We start from the raw sequence: 25,854 nt of genomic DNA on the forward strand, positions 1-25,854 counted from the left end.
ATTTAAAGGGCCCGGGGCTCCCGTTGCTTCTACCGCCCCGGCCCTTTAAATAGCCGCTGGAGCCCCGCCGCTTCCCCAGGGCTCCCTCAGCTATTTAAAGGGCCGGGGCGGTAGAAGCAGGGGAGCCCCTGCCCTGCCCGCACCCCCTGCCCTGCCCGCAGCCAGCCCGTCTCCAGCCAGCCCCACACCCCCTGCCCGCACCAGCCCCGTACCCCCTGCCCGCAGCCAGCCCCTGCTGCACCCCCTGCCCGCACCAGCCCCGCACCCCCTGCCCGCAGCCAGCCCGTCTCCAGCCAGCCCCACACCCCCTGCCCGCAGCCAGCCCGTCTCCAGCCAGCCCCACACCCCCTGCCCGCACCAGCCCCGCACCCCCTGCCCTGCCCGCAGCCAACCCCTGCTGCACCCCCTGCCCGCACCAGCCCCGCACCCCCTGCCCGCAGCCAGCCCGTCTCCAGCTAGCCCCGCACCCCCTGCCCTGCCAGCAGCCAGCCCGTCTCCAGCCAGCCCTGCACCCCATGCCCACATCAGCCCCACATCCCCTGCCCTGCCCGCAGCCAGCCCCTGCTGCACCCCCTGCCCGCACCAGCCCCGCACCCCCTGCCCTGCCCGCAGCCAGCCCGTCTCCAGCCAGCCCCGCACCCCCTGCCCTGCCCACAGCCAGACCCTACCTCCAGTCAGCCCCTGCCCTGCCTCCAGCCAGCAATGTACGTAATCTATAATTTTGTTTTTATTTATATAGTTATGGAAAGTAAATAATACATGGAAGAAATGAAAGGGGTTTTTTTACGTTTTTTTTTTTTAGTCATCCCTGCCGGGGCCCCGCCGAAAATGTTTGAATTGGGCCCCGCACTTCCTAAAGCCGGCCCTGCTTCGAGATTAGAACCTGTCCTGGCTGTTACTGCTGTTAGCGTCTGGGGCTGTCGACCGTTCCTGTGAGATTTTTGCTCATGGAGGGAGTGTGGCAGGCTATTAGCAGGAGTGTCCCTGGGGTGTGTAAAGATATTCCCAAGGCGGGACTGTTCCTGGGGCACGTCACAGGGTTGCTACCAAGGCCTGGAGGGCAATGTTTGTGCATGGGGCTGTTCTCGCTGCCTGGGGGAGCCGGGCCTGGTCCGGGGGCTGTTCCCAAGGCTGAGATGGGGCTGGACAGTCCCTGCAGCAGTCCCTAGGGGAAGGGGCTCTTCTGGAGTCCGAGCTGTTCCCAGGGCCTAGGTGCGGGGGGTTCTGTCCAAGGGGCAGTTATCAGAGGGGGGGGGTGTCCCGGGGTGCGTGGGGGGGGTCTGTCCAAGGGGCACTTATTGGGGGGGCTGTTCCCGGGGCGCGCGGGGGGGTCTGTCTATGGGGCAGTTATTGGGGGGGGTGTCCCGGGGCGCGCGGGGGGGTCTGTCCAAGGGGCAGTTATTGGGGGGGCTGTTCCCGGGGCGCGCGGGGAGATCTGTCTATGGGGCAGTTATTGGGGGGGGTGTCCCGGGGCGCGCGGGGGGGTCTGTCCAAGGGGCAGTTATTGGGGGGGCTGTTCCCGGGGCGCGCGGGGGGATCTGTCTATGGGGCAGTTATTGGGGGGGGTGTCCCGGGGCGCGCGGGGGGGTCTGTCCAAGGGGCAGTTATTGAGGGGGGCTGTTCCCGGGGGTCTGTCTATGGGGCAGTCATTAGCGATGGGGGGCTGTTCCCGGGGCCCGGGAAGGAGCCGTGCCCCGCACTGTGGGCAAGGGGCAGGTCTGGATCCGAGGGTCACGCCCTGGCCCGAGGCGACAGGGGAGCTCGGCGGGTCCATCCCCCGGGCCTGGGGGGGTCTGTGCCCAGGGAGCGCGGCCCGCCCGCCACGTGGGTCGTGCCCGGGGCCTAGGAGGGGGGCGGGGAGTAACCGCTGCCAGCATTCCCCCCCCCCCCGAACCTACGTAGTCCCCAGGCCGGCGCGTCAGCGTCACGTGCGTAGGTCGCCGGGGGATGTCGTCAGTCAGTGGCCCTCTCGGGCTCGGCGGCATGACGTACCCGTCTCGCGAGATCTCGGCCCCACAAACCGCCCCGTGAGCCTTTGCGGCCTCTCTTTGCAGCCGGCGCCGCTCGGGATGGGTGAGTAGGGCCGTGGCTCCGGGCCTGCCGCCATCCGTCGCCATCCGCCCGCAGGGCCGGCGGTGCGGGACCCGGCGCGGCGCGGGGGCGCTGCGGGGCCTGCGGGGCCTGCGCTGGCGGGCGGCCCCTGCTGCTGCGGGGCGGGAGGAGGGAGGATGCCGGGGTCCAGCGCGGCGGGGGTGGGGGCTGGGGCGGGCCCGCTGCCTCCTCCCTCCTCCTGGGGGTAGGGTGGCTGCAGCCCCAGAGCTCCCCCCGCCTTCCTCCGGCTGTGGGGGCCTTGCGGGAGTGGAGCCTCCGCCGCCCCCCCCGGCTGGGGGGCCCTGCACGGGCATGAGGCCTCAGCGCAGCCTGACTCGCCCTGCACCCAGGTGGGTGTGAGCGCGGGCTGGGGTGCGGGGCTCGTGATCGCAAAGGCCCCAGTCTGGGCTGGGACAGTTTCCTTTATTGCCATGTGCTGGCTTTGCTGAACGCTTCGGGGGGCGGGGGGGCTCTTGAGTATCCGTGATGAAGCTTCTCTAATTGCTGCATTAGACCGAATGCACCATGTGGAAATCAACCTTGGAGAGCTGAGTACTCAGAGCCTTGCTGTTGTACAATCGGGTGGGCTCCTCTGCCTCTCTGACCCGCTGCTTTTTGGTTTAACCCAGGTATCTCTAGGGACAACTGGCACAAGCGTCGCAAGACTGGGGGCAAAAGGAAGCCCTACCACAAGAAGAGGAAGTATGAGTTGGGGCGACCTCCCGCCAACACCAAGGTGGGGGATTTGGCCGTTGGGGATAACTGGATGTTGCTGCCCTGGCCAGCTTAGAAAACACTGTGTTAGTTTCTGGCTTCATGCTGCAGTGATAAGGGCTGGTGAAAATGCCCTGCTTTATCAATCAGTACTCTTAATTTCTGCCTGTGCTCCTCTGAGCAGTGGCACTTCCCCCCTGCCTGTGGGATTTCAGCATTGCATTAGTTCAGAGTGTTACTGGGTTAGACGGCAATTGGAGTGATGAGAACTTTGCCTTAGGTGGGTACTATGGACCGTTTCGGTCGCAATTACTGCACCTGCCAATGCTAGGATCTGTCATAGTTACACTGACCGTATTGCCTTTCCACCTGAAACTCGCTGTCTGCTCTCCCCTGAGGATGTCGTTTTGTTAGCAGCTCTGGTTTTGTTGTTGTTACAGATTGGCCCACGCCGAATTCACACAGTGAGGGTTCGTGGTGGTAACAAGAAATATCGTGCTCTGCGCTTGGATGTTGGCAACTTCTCTTGGGGCTCTGAATGTAAGTAGAAAGATGAGAATGTGGGCCTTTTGCATCTGGAAAGCAACTGTGTCTTTTTCTCGCCGTGTCAGCCGTCCGTGCTACTGCTGGACTGGAGGAATGATACAAGCAAACAGCTTGGAATCTGATCTTCAGCAATGTGGTTGTCTGTACAGTGTTTGGTTCTGGAGCAGTGTGAATAATGATGATAACTTTGACCTTAGGTGGGCTTATTAGAAGTCTTGGAGGCTTCTGTAAATCTCACAGTGATAGGAATGTCATAGTTACACTGAGTGCATTGCTCACAGAAGCTCTTATCTCAGGAGGGGAGCAGCTCTCATGGAGTTTTCACATTAAAAACAAATGATGATTGTCAAATCATTGGTGTAGATTTACCGCTTTCAGCAGAATTTGCTCCCTGTCCCCAAGTGTTTGTTATCTAAATAAAGCAAGATAAAACAGTAAAGGAGAAAGGAGAGCGTGAGGGTCCTTGACAAGAACAGTTTGCTGGAACAGGTGGATTGGAAGGAGAATGCCCTGCAACGGGGTTGGAGGGTGGGGAAGAGGTTTTAAAAAGGAGTCAGGCATTAAAGTGAGAGGAGGGGGATATGTAACCCTTCTACTGCAGTCATCAATACTCCTGGAGGCGAAGAGTGTCTTTTGCTTGTGCCATGCTGAGACCAGTGGATTCCAGTCTTGGCTGTCTTTTTGGATGCTTCTGTAATACAAATAATAAATAGTAAATCTGGTGCAGGTTAATGATGACTGAAAGGTGGTTTGTCTGACATGAGGTAGAGGGGAAATGGTCTCTTTCCAGTTACTAGTGGAGAAGTATCCGTACTGTGAAAATCACCATCCCTTGTTAGCAATCTCAGCAGGGAAGCCAAAAATTGAATGGGCCATGAAGACTGAGCCTTCCTCCTAACCAACAGGCATGAGCCAGCACTGCTGAGCAGTTTGGGGAAAGCCAGCATTGCTGCTGTGCTTGTCCTGTGGACAAATTAAAGACTTGAGTCCCCAGGGAAGGCAACTGCTAAACTTACTAAAGCAAAACGATTACCATAAAATGGTGTTTTACCCCACTGTGGAGTGATCTGTGGTCTCTAGAGGCCTGTGGAGGGTGGGAAACCCAGCTTGATCCTGCAAACAGCGTGTAGTGCTTGCTGCAGGGGGAGTCCCGTTCACTTCCATGTCCCGTTCACTTCCATGGAGTTGATTGGGAAGGATTCACAGGATTGGGCCTTGACACTCTGCATTTGCCTTTTATGCAACTTGTGTGGTAATAACTTTCGGATGAGAAGTTTGATTTCCACAGATGAGACCGGGGGAGGAGGAGGATAAACTCCAGCATGGCCCTGTACATTTAGTGCTTTATTTAGAGCGTGTGTAGCCCTCCATTTGCAGGTCTCTTTCCTGAGCCCATATAGGCTGCACTGGGAGAGGGAAGGATCTACTGAAAGGACTCGCCAAGTAGTTGGAGGATAAACTTCCGAAGAGCTGTGGCTCCCAGTGTGGGTTGAGCACTGAAGATGCTGTATTGTCTGCTTTGCGTGTTTATGATGCATCCATTGTAAAAGCTTGTCTGGCTTGTGTGGGGTTTAATTAGTTCCCTTGTTTTCCAAGGCTGCACCCGCAAGACCAGAATCATTGATGTGGTCTACAATGCTTCCAACAATGAGCTGGTGCGGACGAAGACCCTGGTGAAGAACTGCATCGTTCTCATTGACAGCACCCCATACCGACAGTGGTATGAAGCCCACTATGCCTTGCCCCTCGGACGCAAGAAGGGCGCTAAACTGGTATGTGCTGGGCTGAGCAATCGGTTCTTGATATTGTGTGAATCATGCCAGTCTGCCTGCTGGGCAGAGATGGCAGAGTCTGCACTGCTGTCCGTTCTGCTTCTTAGCAATTTTAAACAAAGTATCTCAGAATTGCATTCCGGACCAATTCTAGCCATTTGAGATGTTCTCATTTGGAGTCACATGGCCGTTCCAAAGGGAATGCTGGTTCCTTAAAGCTGTTGCTCCACAGAGCCATCCCCATGGCTTTTGCACCTGGCAGTGTTGGATTAGTGATGGGATCTGCCCCCGAGAGCTTCCTTGGTCTTCTGATGATGATAACTTTGTCCAGTTCTGCTACTGAATGGAGAGCGATGACAACTTGTGACGCTGAAGAAGACTTTGCAGGGGGAAGTTGGGTCCTCACTGTAGGGAGAAAGCTTCTGCTTCTAGAGCAGATTCCTGCATGTTAGTCCGTTACATAGGAATTTGGGTCCTGCCTGCAATGGTTTTTTTTGGCGGGGTGTGGGGGGGACGTAGTTTGGACTGTTCAGTTTATTGTTGGATAGTGGGTGAAGGTTGGCCTGTTCTCATTGTCTGATTGTTTGGAGACACATTCAGATCATTACTCCAGACTGTGTGGTTGGGGGAAGGGAGATTAAGTTGATTTTTGGGGAGGAGGGTAGTTCAGACTTCCAAAAGGATAAACTGTAGAAAAAGTTTGTAGTGCATATCCCTTCCAGAGCCTGATCCCTGGCCCTGTCAACTAACAGGGTTGATACAGAGTTGTATCTGCATTCATGCCTCGTAGCTAAGGATTTTGGCTAGCAGAGGTTGCCTATTCTATGTGAGTGGACAATGACTAACAGCAGTCATTGCTGGAAGATGGGGGACAATTGCTTTCACTCATTCACTGTTAGTCGCCACCTCTCCTACCCTGTGTTCTCCATACGTGATCAGGCATGTTTTGGGCTAGGACTGTAACCAGGGTTATTGCACTGTAGTGTTCACCAAAATGGTACTGGAAATACAAAGGGTTTATGTCTGACATGACAATTGAGTACTATGCTCTAAAATCATGCCTGTTCCTGCATAAACCATTTCTGCTCCTTTCCAGACTTGGAAGGAACATAGAGATTGTGCCATGGACCAGAAAAGGGGAATGCAGTGGGAGGCTCCCAACAAAAAGGTGGACAGCTATACAGTTAAACGCAGCCTGTTCTCAGTCCTTTCTCTGGCTTTGTTTCAGACTCCTGAAGAGGAGGAAATCTTAAACAAAAAGCGTTCAAAGAAGATCCAGAAGAAATATGACGAGCGGAAGAAGAACGCCAAGATCAGCAGCCTCCTGGAGGAGCAGTTCCAGCAGGGAAAGCTGCTTGGTGAGTCCCCAGGGGAGGGAGAACTCAGTGGACGATACAGGCACAAAGAGAAGGTGCCAGAGCAGAAGCGATTCTTATTCGTGTTTCTAAAATCCTGTCTGGATTAGCCAGCCTGATACAGCCAGGCAGAGGTGCAGGTTGAAAGTGATGGGGGAGTTCATCTGTTGTAAGGCTTCGCAGAGCTCGATTTTTATAATTTTGACCGTTATCTGTGTTTGTTTTTAAGTATTTATTTTGATCTATTTTAAATTTTTCACAGTTGCAGGCAATTATGGGGGTGTTAGCCAGTAGTAATTATTTAATGACCGTAGATGTTGAGATTCATTAAAACACACATTATGAGCATCACATGTCAAAATCTACCAAGTAAATATCTTTAAATCAAACTGTTAAGAAGTTCTAAACTAGCGCTAGCTGGAAATGTTTGTTTCATCAGCTTGTGCTTGTATGGTGAAATGGACATCTACCGATATAAAAAAACAAACAAACGAATCCTTCCACGCTTAGTTGTAAAATGTTTTTACTGGATATTAGCCACAGCTTTCCTTTCATGTGTCTGGATTCTGGAGGGTCCAGCAGTTTTGGCCCTGGTGGAAAGGAAAAATTTCCCACTCACAGCTGGCATGTTTGTTCAGCTCCTGGAATTGCTCAGCCCTGGCTAGTGGTCATTCTCTATAGGCCTTTCTCTGGTAAGACTTGCCAGTGTTGTGAAAAGCCTACGGCCACGTCTGTATTACAGACCTGTATTGTTCTAACTATGTCGCTCAGGGGTGTGACAAATCCACTCTCCTGAACAACATAGTTATACCAACCTAACCCCTGGGGTAGACAGTGCCAAGTCAGTGGGAGAAGCTCTCCTTTGGCTTAGTAGTGTCTTCAGTACTGTGCTGAAGACAAGCCCGAAGGCTGCTTGTGCATCCTCTGCAGTGAGCAGCTTTCTTAGGTGAAAGGTGTTACTTGTTAAGCCCATCTGCCGTTGTGCATGGGTGGCCTGGTATTCTGAAGTCTTCTGGTGATGAGAACACTGTCCAGTTCTGCTACTGAATTTAAATGATGACAATTGGAAATCTGAAGAGGACTTCACTAGTGCATATCTTCCCCTCACACTTGCATAGCCCCACAGCTGTGCCTGAGTGGGATCCTTTCAGGGAGATGCTCACTAACATATTGATTTGTTTGAAGAGGCCAAGAAAGATTGACCATAGAGGGCAAGAAAGAGTCCAGCTTGTTTGGATGGACACTGTGATGTGAGAGTCCGTAGCAATGTAGCTCCCATTTCTTTTTCCCTGACCTAATGACTGACTTCTCATTGCAGCTTGCATCGCCTCCAGACCTGGACAGTGTGGCCGAGCAGACGGCTATATTCTGGAAGGCAAGGAACTAGAATTCTACCTGAGGAAGATCAAGGCCAGGAAAGGCAAATGAATGTACGATACGCAACTAAAAGACCGAATAAAACCCCCCGAGTCTTGTTATAAAAGGGTAGCGTGCTTATTTGTGTGTGGAGTAAGGCAGGGCTTGGGAAGCTCCTTTCTCCTGCAGAGACTTGAAAGCAAAGAGGCTATAATCAGGACTTGCTGCTCGCTCCATGCTTTCAGCCCTAGGAAAGCGCTGAACCTGCAAGCCCCAGTGCTAAGATAGGACCTGGCAGGAAATGTGTAGGAGTGACTTAATGGGGCAAACACAAGTGTGGAGAAAGGGGGGTTGTTAGTGGCTTGGTTTGTGCAGCAGCTCGTAATCTGCACCATTGATGTGTGCCATTGGTGCAATTCTAGCTGTTCTAGATCTAGAACTTCCATTGCCGATGTAAAGGGGTGTTTGCTGTAAATGGGGATTCCTAGACTGGAGGAGACCTGTGGTCTATCTCGTCTGTTCTGTCTCCTGTACTTGATTCATTACAGGAGGTGTTAATAACCTGTAGCTGCTAACCCAATACGGCACCAATGGGGTCTTTCTACTGGGTGCTGGGAAAATCTCGATTTGGAAACATTGCCCATTTTGGACACTGGTTCCGATCTGTACATTGATTTACATTTTGTACAGAGAGCTTTGGCTAATAGGGTTTACTTAAGAGAGACCGGCTGACTTGTTTTCCTTTCAGACGTCCGTTTGTGGAACAGCGTAGACAGTGCGACATGAGAATTGATAGCCAGGCTATCTTTTTTTTCCTCTACCCCCATCACTGTGTTATCTGGACACTGTAACTTCTATTGTAGCAGGTACCGTGTGCTATTAACTCACAAATGTAACTTTTAAAATCTTACTAAGCTATTTCAGTCAATATTCTGCAGTTGTGAGTGCTCTGTAGTGCTCCTCCAAACGCCACACACCCAGTACTTATTTTGAACTAGTTGTACATTTAACCCACATTTACGGTTTCCTGCTTGATTGAGAAGTTACTCTACAATTTCAGTTGTTTCTGTTTCAAGTTAGCCATTGGTTAGAACTGGTGCTGCACTGCTGAGTGGCTGGTTGGTCTTCTCCTTGACCTCCTGAGTCTCATTGCAGTGCAAGATGATCTCCCTTCTAGCAGAAGGGCCAGGCTATTTCAGTGGTCTGTCTCTTTCGATGGTTGGGTACAAACTTCCCTTTCTCTTCACCTACCATCCAGTGGAGAGGAGGTTGGTGTCGATTGTGCCTCTGAGGTGCCAGACCCTGAACATGGGGTGAACAAAATTATTTTCCAACGTACAAATGGCTGTACTGGGTCAGGCCAATGGTCCATCTAGCCCAGTAGCCTTCTGACAGTGGCTGATGCCAGATGATTCAGAGGGAATGAACAGAACAGGGCAATTTCAAGTGACCATCCCCTGTCATCCAATCCCATTTCAGGTAGTTGGAGGGATTGGATGACAGGGGATGGTCACTCCAACAAGCTAAGTTGGAGCTTAGGGATACCTGGAAACTTAGGGACACCCAGAGCATGGGGTGGCATCCCTGACCTCATGGCTAGTAGCCACCTGTTTCAGTTCTAATATATCTTTTCTGATATCGGTTATCAGAACTGCACAAAGTATCCAAGGCTTGGGCGTACCATGGATTTATATAATGGCATTACAATATTTTCCTTTCCTAGTGGTTCCTAACATAGTTAGCGTTTTTCACTGCCGCTGCACATTGAGTGGATGTTTTCAGAGAAATATACAATATGACTTGTCGATATCCACACATGATCTCTTTCTTGAGTGGAAACAGATAATTTAGGCCACATCGTTTTGATGTATACTTGGGATATTTTCCAATGTGCATTACTTTGCACTTACCACATTGAATTCCATCTGCCATTTTGTTATCCAGTCTGAGTTTAGTTAGACTGCTTTGTAATTCTTTGCAGTCAGCTTTCGACTTAACCGTCTTGAGTAATTTTGTATTGTCTGCAAATTTTGCCACCTCGGAGTTCACCCCCTTTTCCAGATCACTTGTCAGTATGTTGAACAGCACTGGTCCCAGTACAGATCCTCGGGGGACCCCGGTGTCACTTCTCCATTGTGAAAAGATGCACCCCTGCCTATTGGTTTTCATTCCCTAATAGGGTCATTTCAGCTGAAGGAAAAAACAATGAGTCACAAGATTCCCATCTGCATCAAACTAAACAAGTCTTCTGCTTGAGCGTGCTTGTCTAAGTCTTCTGTAGGTTATCAGGTTGGAAATGCAACTCAGCCTTTGAATCTAAGAAAGGTGCAGACTTCTATGATGCATAACTAGAATTCACCCAACAAGTGTTTTGTGCTATGCAAGTCTGTTCCTTTCTCCTTATTTCTTGGGTTTGCTTTTGTGTCCTAGCAAGGTGACCACCACCTTCTTGGTGGTGAGCTATTCCATCCACTAGGGGGCAGTGGAGAAGGCACACAACTGGTGTCAAATGTCTGGGCTGCATAAAGCTTTTACTTAGCCCATGTGCCAGATTTCACAGCCCCTGTGGCTAAAGAGAAGCTACTAAACCAGTGTAGCCTGTTTGTATTGTTTTCCTGCTTGCAGACAACCTGAAATAGCTCTAAGATGGGCTCTGGCTTTATTCCTCTCAAGGAGGTATTCTGCCTTTATGCCTCAGTGTGATACCGGACATCGCAGATCTTCATATAATTCCCCCGTGTTAGTTATGCAGCTAGTTACAGTAACATATGTACACAGAGGGAATAACTGCGTGTGAAAATGGCCGTATAAACAGTTGCTGGCGTCACTTTCCTATTTTTTACCTGTAAAGTATAACAACGCTCTTGGTCTTTGTACAAACCTCTGTTAGCACTGGGAGCACCCCATAGCAGGGAGCACTTACGTCCTTAATGTTTGCTAAACCCTGAAGGTCACGATTGCAAATGTAGCTCGGCCATCCACAAAATGAGAAGTAATACTGTTAACCAGGAGGGAGCAGACAGTCACGAGCATGGCTGAGCTGTTCTAACAGAGAGGATGCACAGAGAGCTTGTAGAGGGAACTGCCAGCAGTGAGAAGAGTGTCCTCAAATCCAGTCTGAAATAGTGGCAGAGAAGAGTTGAGTAACCACTTGCATATACTCAAGAAATTAGGGCTTGTCTACATGGGGAAATAGCCTAGAAAAGCTATTGCCCTTTAAATTCACACCCCAGCTTGTTTTTCAGTAGCTTCCCTGTGTGGACAAGCCCTTGGTTACATTATTTTCCCTTTCAAATGTTGAATAGTTTCAAAAGCAGAGAACTACTAATTCCCTCTACACAGATTTTTCTTGGGAATAGGTGCAAATGTATACACTGGGCTTAAACCACCTATATTTTTAAACCAAAAACATTTGTGTATGTGCTTAAGACATTGCTTTTCAATGCAGTATAAAATGGTGATTATACAACTTATTTCTCTAGAGACCTTTTAGGTGCACAAGAACCAAATCCTGTCGTGTGGATGGAAAAAGGATTCTGATTTTAGAGCATGTGCAAAAGAAGTGGCTGTGTCTCACATAACCCCAGCCAGTGTCCTCCGTGCCCAGCCCACCACTATCTGCTATGTGAGAGAATAAGAGGTGCAGCTGGTTTTGGTGTGTCTAAACTCTAGTACTACAGCATGTTCGGCCATGTTTCCCTTAGCTGCAGCTGTCTGAGACGTGCCAGGCAATGGAGGATCAAATTTACCGTTGAGGTAATTGGGTACCTTTCCTGTGAAGTTAGTGGGACTTGTGCCTGCCTACAGCAGACCTGAACTTGGCCTGGAGGTTTGCCATACTGTTTACACAAGCACTCTTCACCATATTGCATGAATCACCTTTCTCTCCCCCCCCCCCCCCCCCACCACCACCACCACCACCACCAAAGAAATGCCAGAGGTGGGCTTAAGATAATAAAAGGCATCCTGGAAAAATGTCATAGCCATTACCCCGTCTCTTTTCTATGCAAGTGCAAATTGGTCAGAACATTCATGGGATATTCCCTGTTGTACAGATGGGGAAACTGAGGCAAATATTTGTTTATGATCACACAGCAATTCAGTAGTGAAGTAGGAAATAGAAACCACGTCTCTTGCTGAGTGGGATTATGCCTAATCCATCTGGCCACAATACTCCCACAGCAATTCACTTCATCCTCTGCTTATTTCCCTGTCTGAAAAATGCTGGAGAGAGCTCCACTCAGAGACAGCCCATTTGATTGTTGGCCATACTTACAGAATGCAGGGACTGCTGGGAAGAAGTGGCTCTGGAAAAGATTTGACAGTTGTGGATAGTCAGCTGATCATGAGCGCCCAGTGTGATGCTGTGGCCAAAAGAGCTAACGTGATCCTGAGATGTATAAACGGGAATCTTGAATAGGAGCAGAGAGGTCAGTTATTTTCTCTCTGTTTCTGGCCCTGGTGCGATCGCTGCTGGGATGCTGTGTCCAGTTCGGGTGCCCACAATTCAAGAATGATGCTGATAAATTGGAGCGGGTTCAGAGAAGAGCCATGAGAATGTTTAAAGGGTTAGAGAACCTGCCTTGTAGCGATAGACTCAAAGAGCTCAATCTCTTTAGCCTAACAGAGAAAGTTAAGCAGTGACTTGATTACAACCTATCTCCATGGGGAACAAATATGAATGGGCTTTTCAGTCTAGCAGAGAAAGGTCCATCAGGGTCCAACGGCTGCAAGTTGAAGCCAGACACTTTCAGACTGGAGATAAGGTGAGAGTAATAAACCATTGGAACAATTTACCAAGGCTTTACCCAAGCCCGTCACCCAGGGCTGAAGCCCTTGAGCTTTGGCTTAAGCCCTGGGTCCCAGCAAGTCTAATGCCAGACCTGGTGACCACATTACAATGGGGTTTCAACTTACTTTGGGGTCCTGACCCACAGTTTGAGAACCACCGTGCTAGAGGATCACAATGGTCCCTTCTGGCTTTGCAATCTCTGAATTAATGTGAAGTTGGCACTTGATTAACTGGTCTCTTTGTGTACTGAGATGGGAGGGCATACAGGAGAGAGAGTCCACCTCAGATCCAACGTGTAGTACAAGTCCCCAAAGAGGCTGGGGCTTGGGAATTTGGGATGGGACCAGGCTGGTGTGGCTACTGCAGCAGCAGCCTGTAGGGGGCACACTACCTATGCAGTTCCCAAAAGTCACACAATGTGTGTACCCTGTTGCAAACTGTAGGGGATGCTAGTTTATTAATAACGGAGCCTTGAAGTAGCCCTATACATTTACACAAAGCCTGGGAAAAGAGACAGCTGCCCTGAAATGCTCTATGCTAGGAACCAAATGGAAATATTTTACCTTGTTACCTTTAAATGTTTGTAGCTTTTAAACAAATGGACCAGTTTTCTTCAAACGTGGCTTGTTTTTTGTAGATTTCATTGAGACTTTACAAAATCCCATTTGAAGATTATGCCATATCACCTGTGTAGCGAGGTGTGGTTCTGGGGGTGGGTATTCCATACTGTATGCTAGAAAAATAGCTCATTTTAAGCTGGAGGGTGGGGTTGGGGGATTTTCATCCTGAACTTTGCATTTCAAACGTTGAAGGCTTGATTTCTCCTCCATGATCACTGTGTTATTTTCATGGAACTTGTTCTGATCACGACGTCATCCCCTTACAAAAACACCAAATCGCTTAAACCAGGTTGGAAAGTTTTTTTGTTTGTTTTTAAATATCATGTAAGCTGATCTGTGGGCTGGAATAGTTTGGTCTCATTCTGGTTGTGAGGCTAGTGGGTGGGTGCAGGTGCTCATGCTAGATAGTGGTCCCTTCTGACCTTACTCTCTCGGACCGAACAACTGCCTAGGCAGGTGTGAGGGAGGCGCAACTCAGTAAAACGACGGCTCCAGCTGAAAGTCTGAATGATTCAGACGAGAATCCCTCTTGCCTGTTTTATTTTAGCCCCACTGCTCCCCGTGTGCCATGCACGTTTGATGTCCCTGCATTTGTATTGTTGAAAACGACTGACATCCGCAATAAAGGATCACACAGCTGAGGCTAGGGAGAGATTTATTTACCCTCACGGGAGGCGTCTTGCAGCATTTTAAGTTTCCTGTATGAATATTTCTCCTGTGTCCCTCAGTTTGGTTCTTTGTCACCCACTGATTCCAACAGTTGGGCCATGGCAACCAGAGGGGTGTGATGGGGAACTGGTGACGGGGCTTTCTGTAGAGCATGATCCTTCTCGAACCCTTTGCAGCGTTTGAGCTGATCGCTACAGTCTGGCTTCTGGCCCTGTGGGCCTGCTCCAATGCCCACTGAGTCAGGGGGAGTCTTTCCCTTCATTTCAGTGGGTTTTGGATCAGGCTCTTAGCCGGCAGCACTATCACACGAGCTGCCAGGCCTAGAGGGCAGACGCTGGGGCGCAGCTCGCACTGAGAGTGGAGTGACGAAGCACGCTGAGCTCGCTGCCTTTAGGCAGCCGACTGGTCGGTGTCAATGCTCTCGTCGGAGGGTTGCCTCACGCGGATCTGGGGGTTCTCCCTCTGAGGCCCCTGTGAGGCTTCCAGCCGGCTGGGTACCTTGAGGCGGGTGCCGGGCGTGGGGGGCTCACTGGCCTCATCTTCCGTCTCTTCCTCCTCGATGCGGCCCACCGCTTCGGGGTCCTCGCCGCAGCGGGGGTTGGGAGAGGGGAAGCCGCCCTCGCCCCTCAGGCGCAAAAGGTGGTGGTGGGCCCGGTTGCTCCTCCCGAAATTCTTCAGGCTGACAGCGGGGGAGGCGGCCGCGGTCAGGAAGCGGTTGAGCAAGGGCGTGTGCATGCGGGGCAGGCTGGGCGAGGCCTCCACCTGCTGGCTCTGCTCCGGGTCGTCGCTCATCCTGGGGAAGGAGCGTGGGATTAGGGCACAGGCTCTGAGTCAGAGCCACTGGAAGGCAGGGGAAAAGGTCCCATTGATCTGAAAGGGCGTCAGATCGGCGTGCCTGGGACAGGCTCCTGGGACCACAAGGCCCTACCCAGCACAGACCTTCAGCCAAGCTGCCCTGGACGCTCCTGGGAGCTTTGCCTCAGCAAGGGGGCTGAAAGAAAGCACTAAAACGTGGCTAGTGCATCAGCGTCCCCTGCTTCAATACCTGAGCTTGGGTTTGGCAACTGGAGCGAGGGCTACTGTTGCCCCTCGCTTCACAAACCAAGTTCCCGAACACAATTTAACGGGGTTAGCGTAAGAAAAATTGTTACTCGACGTTAAGGTGACCAGACAGCAAATGTGAAAAATCAGGACGGGGTGGGGGGTAATAGGAGCCTATATAAGAAAAAGACCCAAAAATCAGGACAGTCCCTATAAAATCGGGACATCTGGTCACCCTACGGGAAGTAGCCCCGTCTCCCTCACAGCTTCCTGGAGCCAGAGCTGCTGCCTAGGAGACGGGCTTTACTCCTGTTAGCTCAACGCCGAGGGAGCTGGAGTCTCTTCTGGCTCATGCATCCTCAAGAGTGAGACACGTTGCCAGATGATTCTGCACCAAATTTGCTTGGTAAAGTAAGAGATGTTTTTCCCTGACGACAAGCCCTGCAATCTCACTGCAGGCTGGGTTCTTCCCAGTTCATGCAGCTTGGTAAGTAATTCAGATTATTCAGGCCAGAGTCTTCCCTCACTTACCTTAGTGCACCCAATTGTCTTCATGTTCTGCCCTCAATTCCCCCTGCAGACAACGGGGTTCACTTAGGTGTAACTAAGGGCAGAATTTGACCTGCAGATCTTTATACATGGATGAGGCACAAGCTAGAACTCCCCACCCCCCAGCTTGCCTCTTAGATTCCAGGATCAGTTTGTGACACAAGCAGTTATTAGAAAAATCACCTTCCTACTTGTGAACTGAGTAAATCTGATCTGGCGTGTCTGAGAGGCAAGAAAGGGGAGCCCGCCCGGTGGCTTTTCAGGTCCAAACCACCTTTCAGAGCAATCCCAGCGGCTCTCGGCCGTAGCTGCTGTTTTCGTTCGGGATGATCCCGCTGACCTTACCGCATATCGAAGGTGGATCCCAGGAAGGAGGGCTTCAAGGTCTCGGCAGCCGTGGCGATGGTGTAAGGTGGCTGAGCTGTGGATTCGTTCCAGTATTTGTCCTTCCCTGTTAGAGGCAGGTTCTGGTACATGTCATCCACGGAGAGCAGGGACACCTAAGGGTGGCAAAGGGCAGGCTCAGCTGCAAAAGGAGGACCAGAGCATGCCACAGGCTGGTTGGGTCTTTAAGGGGAGTGGGGCGCAGTCTTGCCTGTGAGGGATCAGCTGATCTGATGCTCTGGCATCGGGGGTTTCAATTCAGTTATCAGAGCCAGCGGGGGAAGCATCGATTGATTTCCAGAAAGGGGTTGGGGGGGGATTGTCCTCTGTGACTGGCCCTGAGGGAAGAGGGTAGCAGGAGGGAAAGAGGAGTGGGCCAAACCCTAGGCAGGTGGCCTGGAGAGAGATTGGGAATAAGGATCTAGACGGGGGAAAGACTCCAGGGAGGGAGCCCTGAGGATCAGCAGCTCAGGTAGGAGCTGGGCATGCCAGGAGGAAGTGGGGAGGGTCAGCACTCAGATAGCAGGCGGAAGGGGATCTCGGGAGGGGCAGAGACCCTTCTATTTTACATGTCCCTTGGGACTATTGTCTAAGTTTGTTAGCGGTGCCCACGCGGGGGTGCTACAGAGAAGGCAGGCAGGCCACGAGGGTGACGCTGACACACGTTTTGTGCATCAAAGGCAAAACTCCCCCTCACTCCAGCGAGGATGTTGCCTGAGGGAGAGTCAGATCCGGAGGCTGCATTCGCACAGGGTCTCATCCTGTACCCACTCCAGCCAACTGCAGCAGGTGCAGAACTGGGCACCAGGGAGAAGCATTCTGGGACGGAACAATTCTCCGGCTCCACACTTTCCTAGCGTTTCTCCTTGATTTGTTTCCATTTCTCCTGTGGATTTTTTTATGGCTGGTGCATGGTGCCAGCCTAATTAATCCCAGAGGCCGGTGTCTGCCACCCACCGCATGGGCGTTAGCAGCGCTAGCTTCTCCCTGTCACACGGGCACCATCCCCTGGGGCTCGGCTTCACCCCTGTTCTGGAGAGACCCCAAAGTTGAAGTTCAGATACAGCCCATTCATTCTGTGTCTTCTCTACTGCAATGCCAATGAGGGTCACTTGTGATGTGATGTGGACATCTGCCTGCGGAGAGCCCCAGTTCACTGGATCTAGGAACCTCGGAACGCCTATCCAAGGGCTGGATTTGAATCTGACTTAGAGGCAAAAGGCTCCCTGTCCTGCCCCTAAGCCTGGCCTGTAGCATCTCTGTGCGGCCCTGATTATTCCAGTTTGATAGAACAGCCCCCGAGGCGTCGAAGATGTGCTCCCGGCCGGCACACCTGTCTCTACACCACACCCTCTTTGGAGGGACGGGACGCACCTGCAAGTTCCTGTCGATCAGCTTGTTAGTTTCAAAGTCATCGTCGTCCTCTCCAAATGGGTTAATGATCTGTTCTGCGACCTGGAGAACGAAGGCAGAACACCCCATGAGACCCACGCACTCAGACACCAGGCTAAGGGTTCTCCGGTGCTTGTGAAACACACTACACTGACAGCTGTTACTGTGACCACCACTGGCGCATTAGGGGCTGTGTAGTGTGTACATACCCGGTCCCTTCCCCAAGGAGAGCATAGTACAAATGTGGATGAAGATGTGGACTATGCATCTGAACGCACCCAGTGCAAGCCCAGCTGACGGGCCAGTCTCAGAGCCATGGGCACTTGCTTTCTGATCTTTTCTCTTTCTCCTCTCATTTCGGCGGTGGATTTTCACTTGAAGGCTTTACCAAAAAAGGAGCCTCTTAAGCAGGGATTTGCAGCCCTGGAGGCCTCTGCTTGCTCACAGACGAGGTAGAGATGGGAAGCGGCGCTGTAAGGTGCCACAAGTACTCCTGTTCTTTTTGCGGATACAGACTAACACGGCTGCTCCTCTGAAACCTGATGCTGAGACACATCTGCCCTGAGCTGAAGTGACCCCTTCTAGGGCAGAGAGGGGAGCTCAGTCCCAGTGGCCCATTCTGTCATTGCTCAAAGGGTCCACAAGCAGGGGCCAGTCAGAGAGAATTCAGTTGTGTGAGGGGGACACGTCTCTCACTGAGTCCATCAGCTGGGAAAGACTCACTCACCTGGGCTGCAGCACACCTGTGACTGTGAGACACAAGCTCATTGGTGCCAGTTGGCAAAGGGTTCACAGCTCTGTGTCAGCAACACCTAACGGCTGAAAAACTCACTGCGCCTAACAGATCGCTTTCATGGGATTTATCCCTAAACGACCGGGCCTTGCAGGGCCGTCCCTAGCCATTTGGGTGCCCTACGCAGCCCCCCCAGGGTCTGGGAGGCAGGAGCTGTGGGGGGGGCACTTTTGGGGGCCCCACAGGCCCAGAGTGGCCCGGAGGATTAGTGGGGGGCCAGGTAAGAGTCAGGGTGGAGGGAGTTGTCCGGGGCCCCACACCCCGCTAGGGATGGCACTGCCCCTTGCAGGGGGGGCCGACCGAGGGATAGGGCTGGTCGCCGGGGCTGGTGCTGCTGCATATGCAGCACGCAGCTGCCTAGGGCACCATGAAATTTGGGGCAATTTGGTGCCCCAAATTTCATGGTGCCCTAGGCAGCTGCGTATGCCTAAGCACGGCCCTGGGGCCTTGTAAGGTCTCCAGTGAAAGCCAGGATCATGTTGGTCATTCATATCGTTGTGAAATGCATATACTGATGTGATTTTAATCATTGTGTCTATATGCTGAAAACCTGACCTGGTCACACTGGGAAATATCGCTGAAGGTGAGAAACTACTTTAGACAAGGACGTGAGCTGGTCAAGTTGTTTGGACTCTGCTAAGCCTGTTATCCTGCTGTTTTCCGTGGAACCGTTCTGCTGCTAATATTCTTGCTCATGACTCATTTGGCTCTTTGGACCTGGGCTCTTTGTCAATAATCGTATTTGTGTTAGAAATAACTCGTAGCGCTGGGGTGTCAAGAGAAGTGCGACTCCTCAGCTGCCGTCACCAAGGTGACGTGCGCACTGTTCTCTTTCCGGGACAGCGAACCTGGGGCCTAGGAGCGTCCAGGGGCAGGCGCTGCACGCTGCAAGGAGCGCCGGGAGGACTTGGGGGTGGCTGTATGTAAACCTAGCACTAGCCTGCACAGAGAGGGCGAGTCTGCAGAGACCCAGAAGTATGGGCTTGCGGGGCCAGAGGTGGTTGGTTTCAGGGAGCTGAACCACGGCAGAGACAGACAAAGCTGCTTCGTGCTAAGGGCAGGCAGTGGGTGCGCCCGGGGAGCGTCACAGTGACCTAGAAGTGAAAGGCTCCTCACTGATTCCCCTGACATCCCCCAGTGCCCTACGTCACGTTCCCAGAGGGGACAGGGGCTGCAGGGGAGTCTGACAACCGGGGGCAAGGTCAGCTCTCCCACCAAGCTGGTGCCCAGCAGGGTCCTGCGCCAGGAATGTGCTCACCTTCAGCCAGCCGGCATAGAAGAAGAACTGCAGGAGGGTGGTCAGAGGGACGTACAGGTCCAGATCCCGGTCCTGATCCTGCTCTGGGTCCAGGGGCTCCAGAAACTGCCGCCCGATCACACAGAAGGCGAAGAAGGAATAGACGGCGATTGTAACTACCTGCAGCAGAGGCACTCGCTTAGCCAGAGCCGGGTGGGGAGGAGCCACTGGCTAGTCCCAATGCACATGGGAAATGCTCAAGGGGGAACTAGTGCTTTGGAAAATGAGACTAGATACAGTTTGACAGACGGAGACAGATGAGAGTAACACTGAGATCCTGTCACTGGTGAGCGTGAAAGAGTCTTGTGGCACGTCTCACAAGAGTAGCCGTGCTGTGTAAGTTGGTATCCCTGCCAAATTCCAACTCGGGGTGATTCCATGCTGCTGCTCTACACTCTTCCTACAGTTTCATTAGGAAACAGGATCCTTCTTCCCTTCCTGTTTGAACCTCTCCTTGTCCAATGTTGCTGTGTGCTGTTAAACAGCTGCTGCACCCCACCCCAGAGGTGGATGCAGTGTAGTGGTGGGTGAAGCGCCAAGTGCTTTGGGATGAAAAGTGATATAGAAATTCAAGTTGTATCTAGGAAGACATGGATCTACCTCACCATGGGTCAGGCCCCAGGGCCCCATAAGCTCTCTGAAGATGCTACATGTAAAAGGTAGTCTCTACCCTGTAGAACTAGCCGGAAGCGGCTTACACGTGAAGGGTGTTTGGTTGGCAGGGAAAGGAACTGTCACTGATTCCCTTGCTGTGATGGGGCTGGAGGGGTCAGTTTCCATGGGCCATGTGGTTCCCACCTCCGGATCCCATTGGAGGGTTGGGAATGGAGGGTGAGCTGAAGGCCGGGCACTCACTGACCTGTGTGTACACCAGTGGGATGCTGATCCAGTCGTAATGGAACAGCATGCTGCATTTGGCACGGTACAGATTCAGCTCCTACGCAGAGAGGGGAAAGCGGGGTTATCACCTGGGTGATAGCAGCCTTGGACAAGCTCCCCCCACCAGCAGCTGACACCCCAGATCCCAGCAACAAGCCCCCAGATCCATACCCCCTCCCATCCCTTGACCTTCCAGTCCCCCCCAAACTTACATCTATGAGTAAGCGGAGGGCCACGTCGTCCCTGACCCGCCCATCTCGCCTCGCCTGGGCAGCCAGGTTGGTGAACCACACGCAGGGGATCCAGTACTTGTTAAAGTCCGAGTGGAGGCTCTCAAACTTCTTGCGCTCTTCCTGTGTCATGAAGCCTGCAGCGTGGGAGACGGCAGGTAGGGTAGAGATTCAGGGTCCCTTCTTCACCCCCTTGCCTGGCCCCTGCTCAGCGGGTTCCTGGGTTTGCTTCCCATGAATCCAGCACTAGTGAAAGGGACCAGACTGTCTGGCCTGGCTGCAGCAGCCCTCAATCCTCAGAACAGATAAGTCGCGGACAGCAGCAGGGCAAGCTCCCCACACGGTGCCCCATCAATATGCACCCATCTCGAGATGGGGGACACCCTCTCCAGGAGGCAGATCAGTGTCCATGACCCGCTCAGTCCTTGAGCTCTCTGCTGATGCTGCCAGCAAGGGAGTTGGTTGTGTGGGGTGGGTTTTGTGATGGGCACCCCTGTTCTTATCAGGAACCGGACTGAGACCAAAGCTCATTTCACACAGGCCACCAGGCAGCCATCAGCAACTCCCAGTTACTACCGACTTGGCCTGGATCTGAGCTCTGCCTCCCAGCACCACCCCCGGAGCTGTCCAGCCCCTTTCTGTGACTCAGCAAGCCATGGGGAGCCCCTGGAACCAGTTCCATCCCTCTGCCTCAGTAACTGGTGACAAACTCGATGTGGTTTCACTGCTAACCTGGCCTCCTGGTTGCCCAGGAGGGAACCGCTCCAGGGTCACAGATTCCAGAGGAAGGCTCCACCCCTGGAGAAATGGCCCCTAGAGTCTACGGTCAGTGGCGGGAGTAGGAGACTCCAAGGCCGCCACGGAGCACGGCATGGCCTGCTGCTGGGATAGGCTCAGGAGTGACTGCGGGTGGGGAACAGGCCTCATGGCCTCAGCTGGGATTGTAGCAGGGGAGGCTGAGTCTCAGCAGGAGCCCCGAGATTTCCAATCCCACCCTGAAAACCTGGCCCCATGGAAGTCAAGGCGAGTTTTGCCATTAACTTCTGCCAGGCCCCACCCCCACCCCGTTGCTCCCTGGGCTGGCGGGGGGGGGGGGGGGGGCCTGTGGCTAGCATTCTGCTCAGCCACGTGGGCGACCTGGGTTCAGCTTCCAGTCCCTGCTTGCTCCGAGTCTGCAGCTGCCGCAGAGACTGCCTTGCATTGCTCCACGGCTGATGAAGGGCTGCTGGCAGGCGTAAAATCAGGCCTCACGAGGGTACGAAGCAGAGGGAGAAGTGGGTCCCTCGGGATGGGAGGGGGCCAGGAAATCATCCATGCAAGAGAACACCCTGCCAAGCTAGGCTTTCCCTGGACACTGACCTTAACTCCAGCCCTTGCTGCTCCTTAGACAGAAAGCTGCTGGCCGTAGCCTGGAAACTAACCAACGCAGCAGTGCTCTGCCCCGGCCCTGAGACGAGCTCACCTGCTTCTACCACATGGTCCATGGTTGGAAACCTCTTGAGCACCCTGGTGCTGACCGAGCGCAGGATGAGCACGGAGGACAAGTTGGCGTAACGGATGAGCGAGCGCCGCAGGATCCTCCCCTTTTCATCCTTCCCGTGGACGGTGCTGGAGATGACGCACATCAGCTGGTCAGGCAGCGGGATGCTGGTGTACTGGGCCCACCACCGGTTCACGATCAGCGTGACGTAAAAACCTGCCCACGGAGACAGCCCACGGGGGCACGGTTACCAGCTGGGGAGGCAGCGCCGGCAGCTGCAGCTGAGCGTCGGAGACCCAGCAATGAGAGAGGCAGGAGCAAACGGGGTCGTTAACTAGGGATGGCGTCTGGTGACGTACGGGTTGTGCTGAGCGTGAGGGGCCGGCAGAGCTGCAGTTGGGGACGTTGCTGCGTTGCCTTGTCTAGATGGGATGTGAGCGTGCGGGAGCTCACGTGTGCTAACGGACGGGTTTTAAAAGACAAGTGCAGACAAGGCTCATGGGGCCCCATTTCCAAGGGGATATAGGCACCTAGCGAGACTGACAAGTGCTTCTGAAAATCCCACTAGGTCCCTCTCTCAAGCCCTTTGAAAATCTGGCCCATTGCCTTCAACATCCGCTAAACGGGGTGAGTGAAAACCTACCCTCCTCCACTGGCTTGAACGTGCCCCGTTCAGCATGTATGAGCCCGTCACCCTAGAAGACTTCTCCAATGCATTACTTGGAAGGTGTTAGCCCCATGTTAACATCAGCCCTTTGAATCCAAGCCTAAGCCACGCCTGAGCAACAGCAGGGCGAAAACGCTCATTGTTAAAGAATCACTATTCCCACCCTTCACGTAAGAACCAAAGCCAGGGCAAAGCAGACCTCGCATAGCTCATATTCCCAACGCAGAAACCAAGCTGGTGTTTGGGGGCAGGCCCAGGAGCGCTTTCCACCCTTTCTACACACTATAAAGAAGAGACAGACTTTCCCCTCGGCAGGTAGGAGACCTGTCAGTTTTCGCCTGTGACAACTGTACCAGCACTCTGATCACTGGACCACCAATGACATCGCTCTGGAGGAAACCTGAGGGGCAAAGTTGGGCCTAACTGGGGATGGGCAGGAGATCACGACAAGGCTAATTAACCCATGAGCCCAGAAAGCAGAAGAGGCACAGGAAGGAAGAGCAGGGGGCTAGACTAGAGCAGAGAGAAGCAACATGACTGACCCACCCACCTACCCACTCTCAGAGCCAGAGCCCTTTGCCTCTCAGAAACCTTCTGTATCCCCCCTCCATGGCTGTGTGCGCTAAGGAGTGCATGCAGCTGTAAGTCCAGAGCTGCACAAGTTTATAAGGTTGGTGAGGAGAACGCTGTATATAAATTGCACACGGTAGGTAACCAGAAGACGGTCTCCGAGCGGTTTGTGGCTAGAAAAGAGACAGGAGTGGGAAGACACCCGGTCACCATGTTTGTCTGGTTTCTGTGGGAGATGGATTTCTCTGTGGCAGGAGAGATAAAGAGTAGCTGAGCTGTTTGGAGGGACATTGTGCTTTTCCTTTGACTCATTTCCCCTGGCAATAGCGGAAGGCTCAGGACTGACATCCGATAACCTACAGCTGGGCTTGAGTGAACGGCTCAAGCATTTAGCCAGACTCTGGCTGAATTCGTTAGAGGAGATTTTGTAAAGAGCAGTGAAAAGACCGGAATTCCCGAGGGAACAGCTGGTAGATCCATCAGCTGATCCCTTTCAGGGATGCTCAGACAGGGTGAAATTCACCCTGTTGGTGCGCACGCCTTGTGCCCGCCAGCTCTCTGCACGGGGTGAATTTCTAGCTCTTGTGAATATCAGGCCTGGGCACCAGGGGGCAGCCGGAGGGCAGGCAGCCACCCGAGCCCATCAGGTTAGCTACTGCAGGAGTCACCTCTCAGAAAGGAGCAAAGAAGTTCCTCATTTCTCCTGCCCAAGGGAGGGGCAGGGGGCCACTAAATAATGCACCAGTCATCTGTCAGAGATAACCCCGTTCCCAAGGCCCAGCAGGGTGGGGAGAGCTGTTCAGGAGCGCCACTGCATTCCCACAAACCTCTCCCAGCTTGGGAAGCTTTGGCCGGGCGAGGGCTTGTTTTAGCCGATAAATGTCTAATCATTAACCCCTCGCTCCATTCTCCAGTCTCCCCACTCCTGCTTGGTGCCCCCTCCCACCCCTCCCTTCTATCTGTGCCCTCTGCTCACACATACAACCGTCTCTCACGTTTTTGCAGGACTTCTCTTCCCCAGAGGATCCTAAATGTGCGGCACTTATCCACAGGGGTCGCTGAATCGCAGCCACCTCTGGGGCAGAACAGCAGTGCTACATAACAGCTTAGCAGAGTGTGTGAAGGAGAATGCAGCAGGGGGAATAGAGAGGCCGAATGGACTGTAGTGGGAGGAAGTGCGGTCAAGTGGCTGGAGGCAGGATGCCTGGGTTCTGTCCCTGGGTCTGCCCCTGGATATGCTGTGCGACTTTGGGCAAGTCATTTTCACCCGCCGGGGGCTCAGTTTGCTCATCTGTAATCTAATGGGGATGATAGTGCTGCCCCTCCTGTGGCAGGTGCTTTGAGATCCTGGGGTGAAAGGTGCAAATGATGCTTGTCACCTGAACTGGAACTGAGCTAACTGCCCGTGTGTTTCTAGGGCCTGGAGCCAAAGAATCGGGTCCCTTCCGAGACTCACGCCCTGGCCCATCTGATCCATTCGCTCCAGCCTTAACCGGGCACTAAGGATGGAAAAGGAAGGAGAAGGAGACCCAGGAGGGGGCACTTTACCCAGGACAAAGGACATGGGGATGAGGTCCGTGGAGCGGTTGCAGTACTGAGCCACTTTCACATAGACACGCTTCTGCTCTTCGGTCAGCAGCCGCCTGCAGGGACACAAAGAGCCGGGATCAGGCGCTCACCCCGGTGTGCGTTATTGCCTGGAACCTCCAACTCCTCTGCGCTCATCTTCAGATTCCTCTTCCTCTCACTGCCCTGCACAGGAGCGCTTACTTCTCCCGGCTCTATCCCTCCCCAAGTGACCCCCCCCCCACCAGCCTGCGATGGATGGCTCCCTGTGGTATGTTTCTTAAAGAGTTCCCACTCCAGCTGTCACCCAAGCCAGGGATCTTCCACTGATGGGGGCCTGCAGGATCTCTCCAGTGACAGGTTTTCCCTGAGACTAGCATTTCCAGATGTTCTCCAGTTAAATGGATGGATACTCTAATGGCAGGCACTGTCCATCAGCAGAAATGGGGTTAATAAAAGAGGAGCAGCAACAGCAAGTGGGTAAAGGACACAGGTATTTCCAGCAAGTCCGTGTGCAAGTGAAACAGACTGACTGCTGCACGGAAAGGGAACAGCCTACTACTGCTGCTGGCTCGTGAAATCAATCCTTTCTCCCAGGTGGCAGAGGGCTGCCATAGGTCCTGGGTTCTGTCCCTGGAGTGTGGACAGCCCATGTGGGGAAGCCGTTCCACATACTCACCGGTAAGTGATGCTCAGCATCGCGTACAGCATGACAAAGACAAGGAACTCCTTGTAGAGCAGTTTGTAGATGCTCCCCTTCCACCTGAAGAGCAGCTTGGAGAAGCCCCCGAACTGGGCATTGGCCACCTTCAGCGTGTAGGAGACTGTCATGGCTGCCTGCCTCCGCCCCCTCCGGGCTGCAGCGGGGAGAGACGGCGGCGTTAGAGTGAGATTTCCCCTCCGCCTCGCTGGAGCTCCGCCTGCGAGTCTGAGGAAGCTCTGTTGTCTCAAGTGCCATGGCTGGAGGTCACAGACCGAGCCTGAGCCCACTTCGGGCCATCAGGCTGGGATCCAGCGGCCAGCACGCATTTCCAGTGCAGGCCTCATAATCATCCATGGCCACAGATGCCACACTCGTCAGCCAACTGCGA

The 25,854-nt window shown here is 53.1% G+C and overlaps 2 protein-coding genes and 5 non-coding genes across 7 annotated transcripts; 6 read left to right on the forward strand and 1 right to left on the reverse strand.

Moving 5' to 3' along the window:
- The first annotated feature begins 1,971 nt into the window (after window positions 1–1,971).
- On the forward strand, window positions 1,972–7,961 carry RPS8 (ribosomal protein S8). Its single transcript, XM_065408935.1, has 6 exons — window positions 1,972–2,073; window positions 2,721–2,827; window positions 3,246–3,345; window positions 4,948–5,123; window positions 6,352–6,481; window positions 7,797–7,961. Exons 1-6 carry the CDS (start codon window positions 2,070–2,072, stop codon window positions 7,904–7,906), a joined length of 627 nt encoding a protein of 208 aa, XP_065265007.1. The 5' UTR covers window positions 1,972–2,069; the 3' UTR covers window positions 7,907–7,961.
- Window positions 2,566–2,650, forward strand: LOC135883194 (small nucleolar RNA SNORD55/SNORD39). Its single transcript, XR_010561632.1, has one exon. It is a non-coding gene; the product is annotated as a small nucleolar RNA SNORD55/SNORD39 (small nucleolar RNA).
- Window positions 3,058–3,163, forward strand: LOC135883198 (small nucleolar RNA SNORD46). The gene has a single exon (XR_010561636.1). It is a non-coding gene; the product is annotated as a small nucleolar RNA SNORD46 (small nucleolar RNA).
- LOC135883195 (small nucleolar RNA SNORD38) lies at window positions 5,429–5,501 on the forward strand. Its single transcript, XR_010561633.1, has one exon. It is a non-coding gene; the product is annotated as a small nucleolar RNA SNORD38 (small nucleolar RNA).
- On the forward strand, window positions 7,488–7,558 carry LOC135883197 (small nucleolar RNA SNORD38). Its single transcript, XR_010561635.1, has one exon. It is a non-coding gene; the product is annotated as a small nucleolar RNA SNORD38 (small nucleolar RNA).
- Window positions 7,962–8,933: 972 nt separating the features above from the next.
- Window positions 8,934–9,065, forward strand: LOC135883212 (small nucleolar RNA SNORA35). Its single transcript, XR_010561649.1, has one exon. It is a non-coding gene; the product is annotated as a small nucleolar RNA SNORA35 (small nucleolar RNA).
- Window positions 9,066–14,305: 5,240 nt separating this feature from the next.
- On the reverse strand, window positions 14,306–25,594 carry BEST4 (bestrophin 4). Its single transcript, XM_065409599.1, has 9 exons — window positions 25,443–25,594; window positions 24,746–24,840; window positions 21,943–22,176; window positions 20,463–20,617; window positions 20,231–20,308; window positions 19,333–19,491; window positions 17,264–17,344; window positions 15,851–16,005; window positions 14,306–14,708 (listed from the first exon to the last, which is right to left on the reverse strand). Exons 1-9 carry the CDS (start codon window positions 25,592–25,594, stop codon window positions 14,306–14,308), a joined length of 1,512 nt encoding a protein of 503 aa, XP_065265671.1.
- Between the last annotated feature and the right edge of the window lie 260 nt (window positions 25,595–25,854).

Source organism: Emys orbicularis, chromosome 8, assembly GCF_028017835.1.
Source record: "Emys orbicularis isolate rEmyOrb1 chromosome 8, rEmyOrb1.hap1, whole genome shotgun sequence".
Lineage (NCBI taxonomy): Eukaryota > Metazoa > Chordata > Testudines > Emydidae > Emys > Emys orbicularis.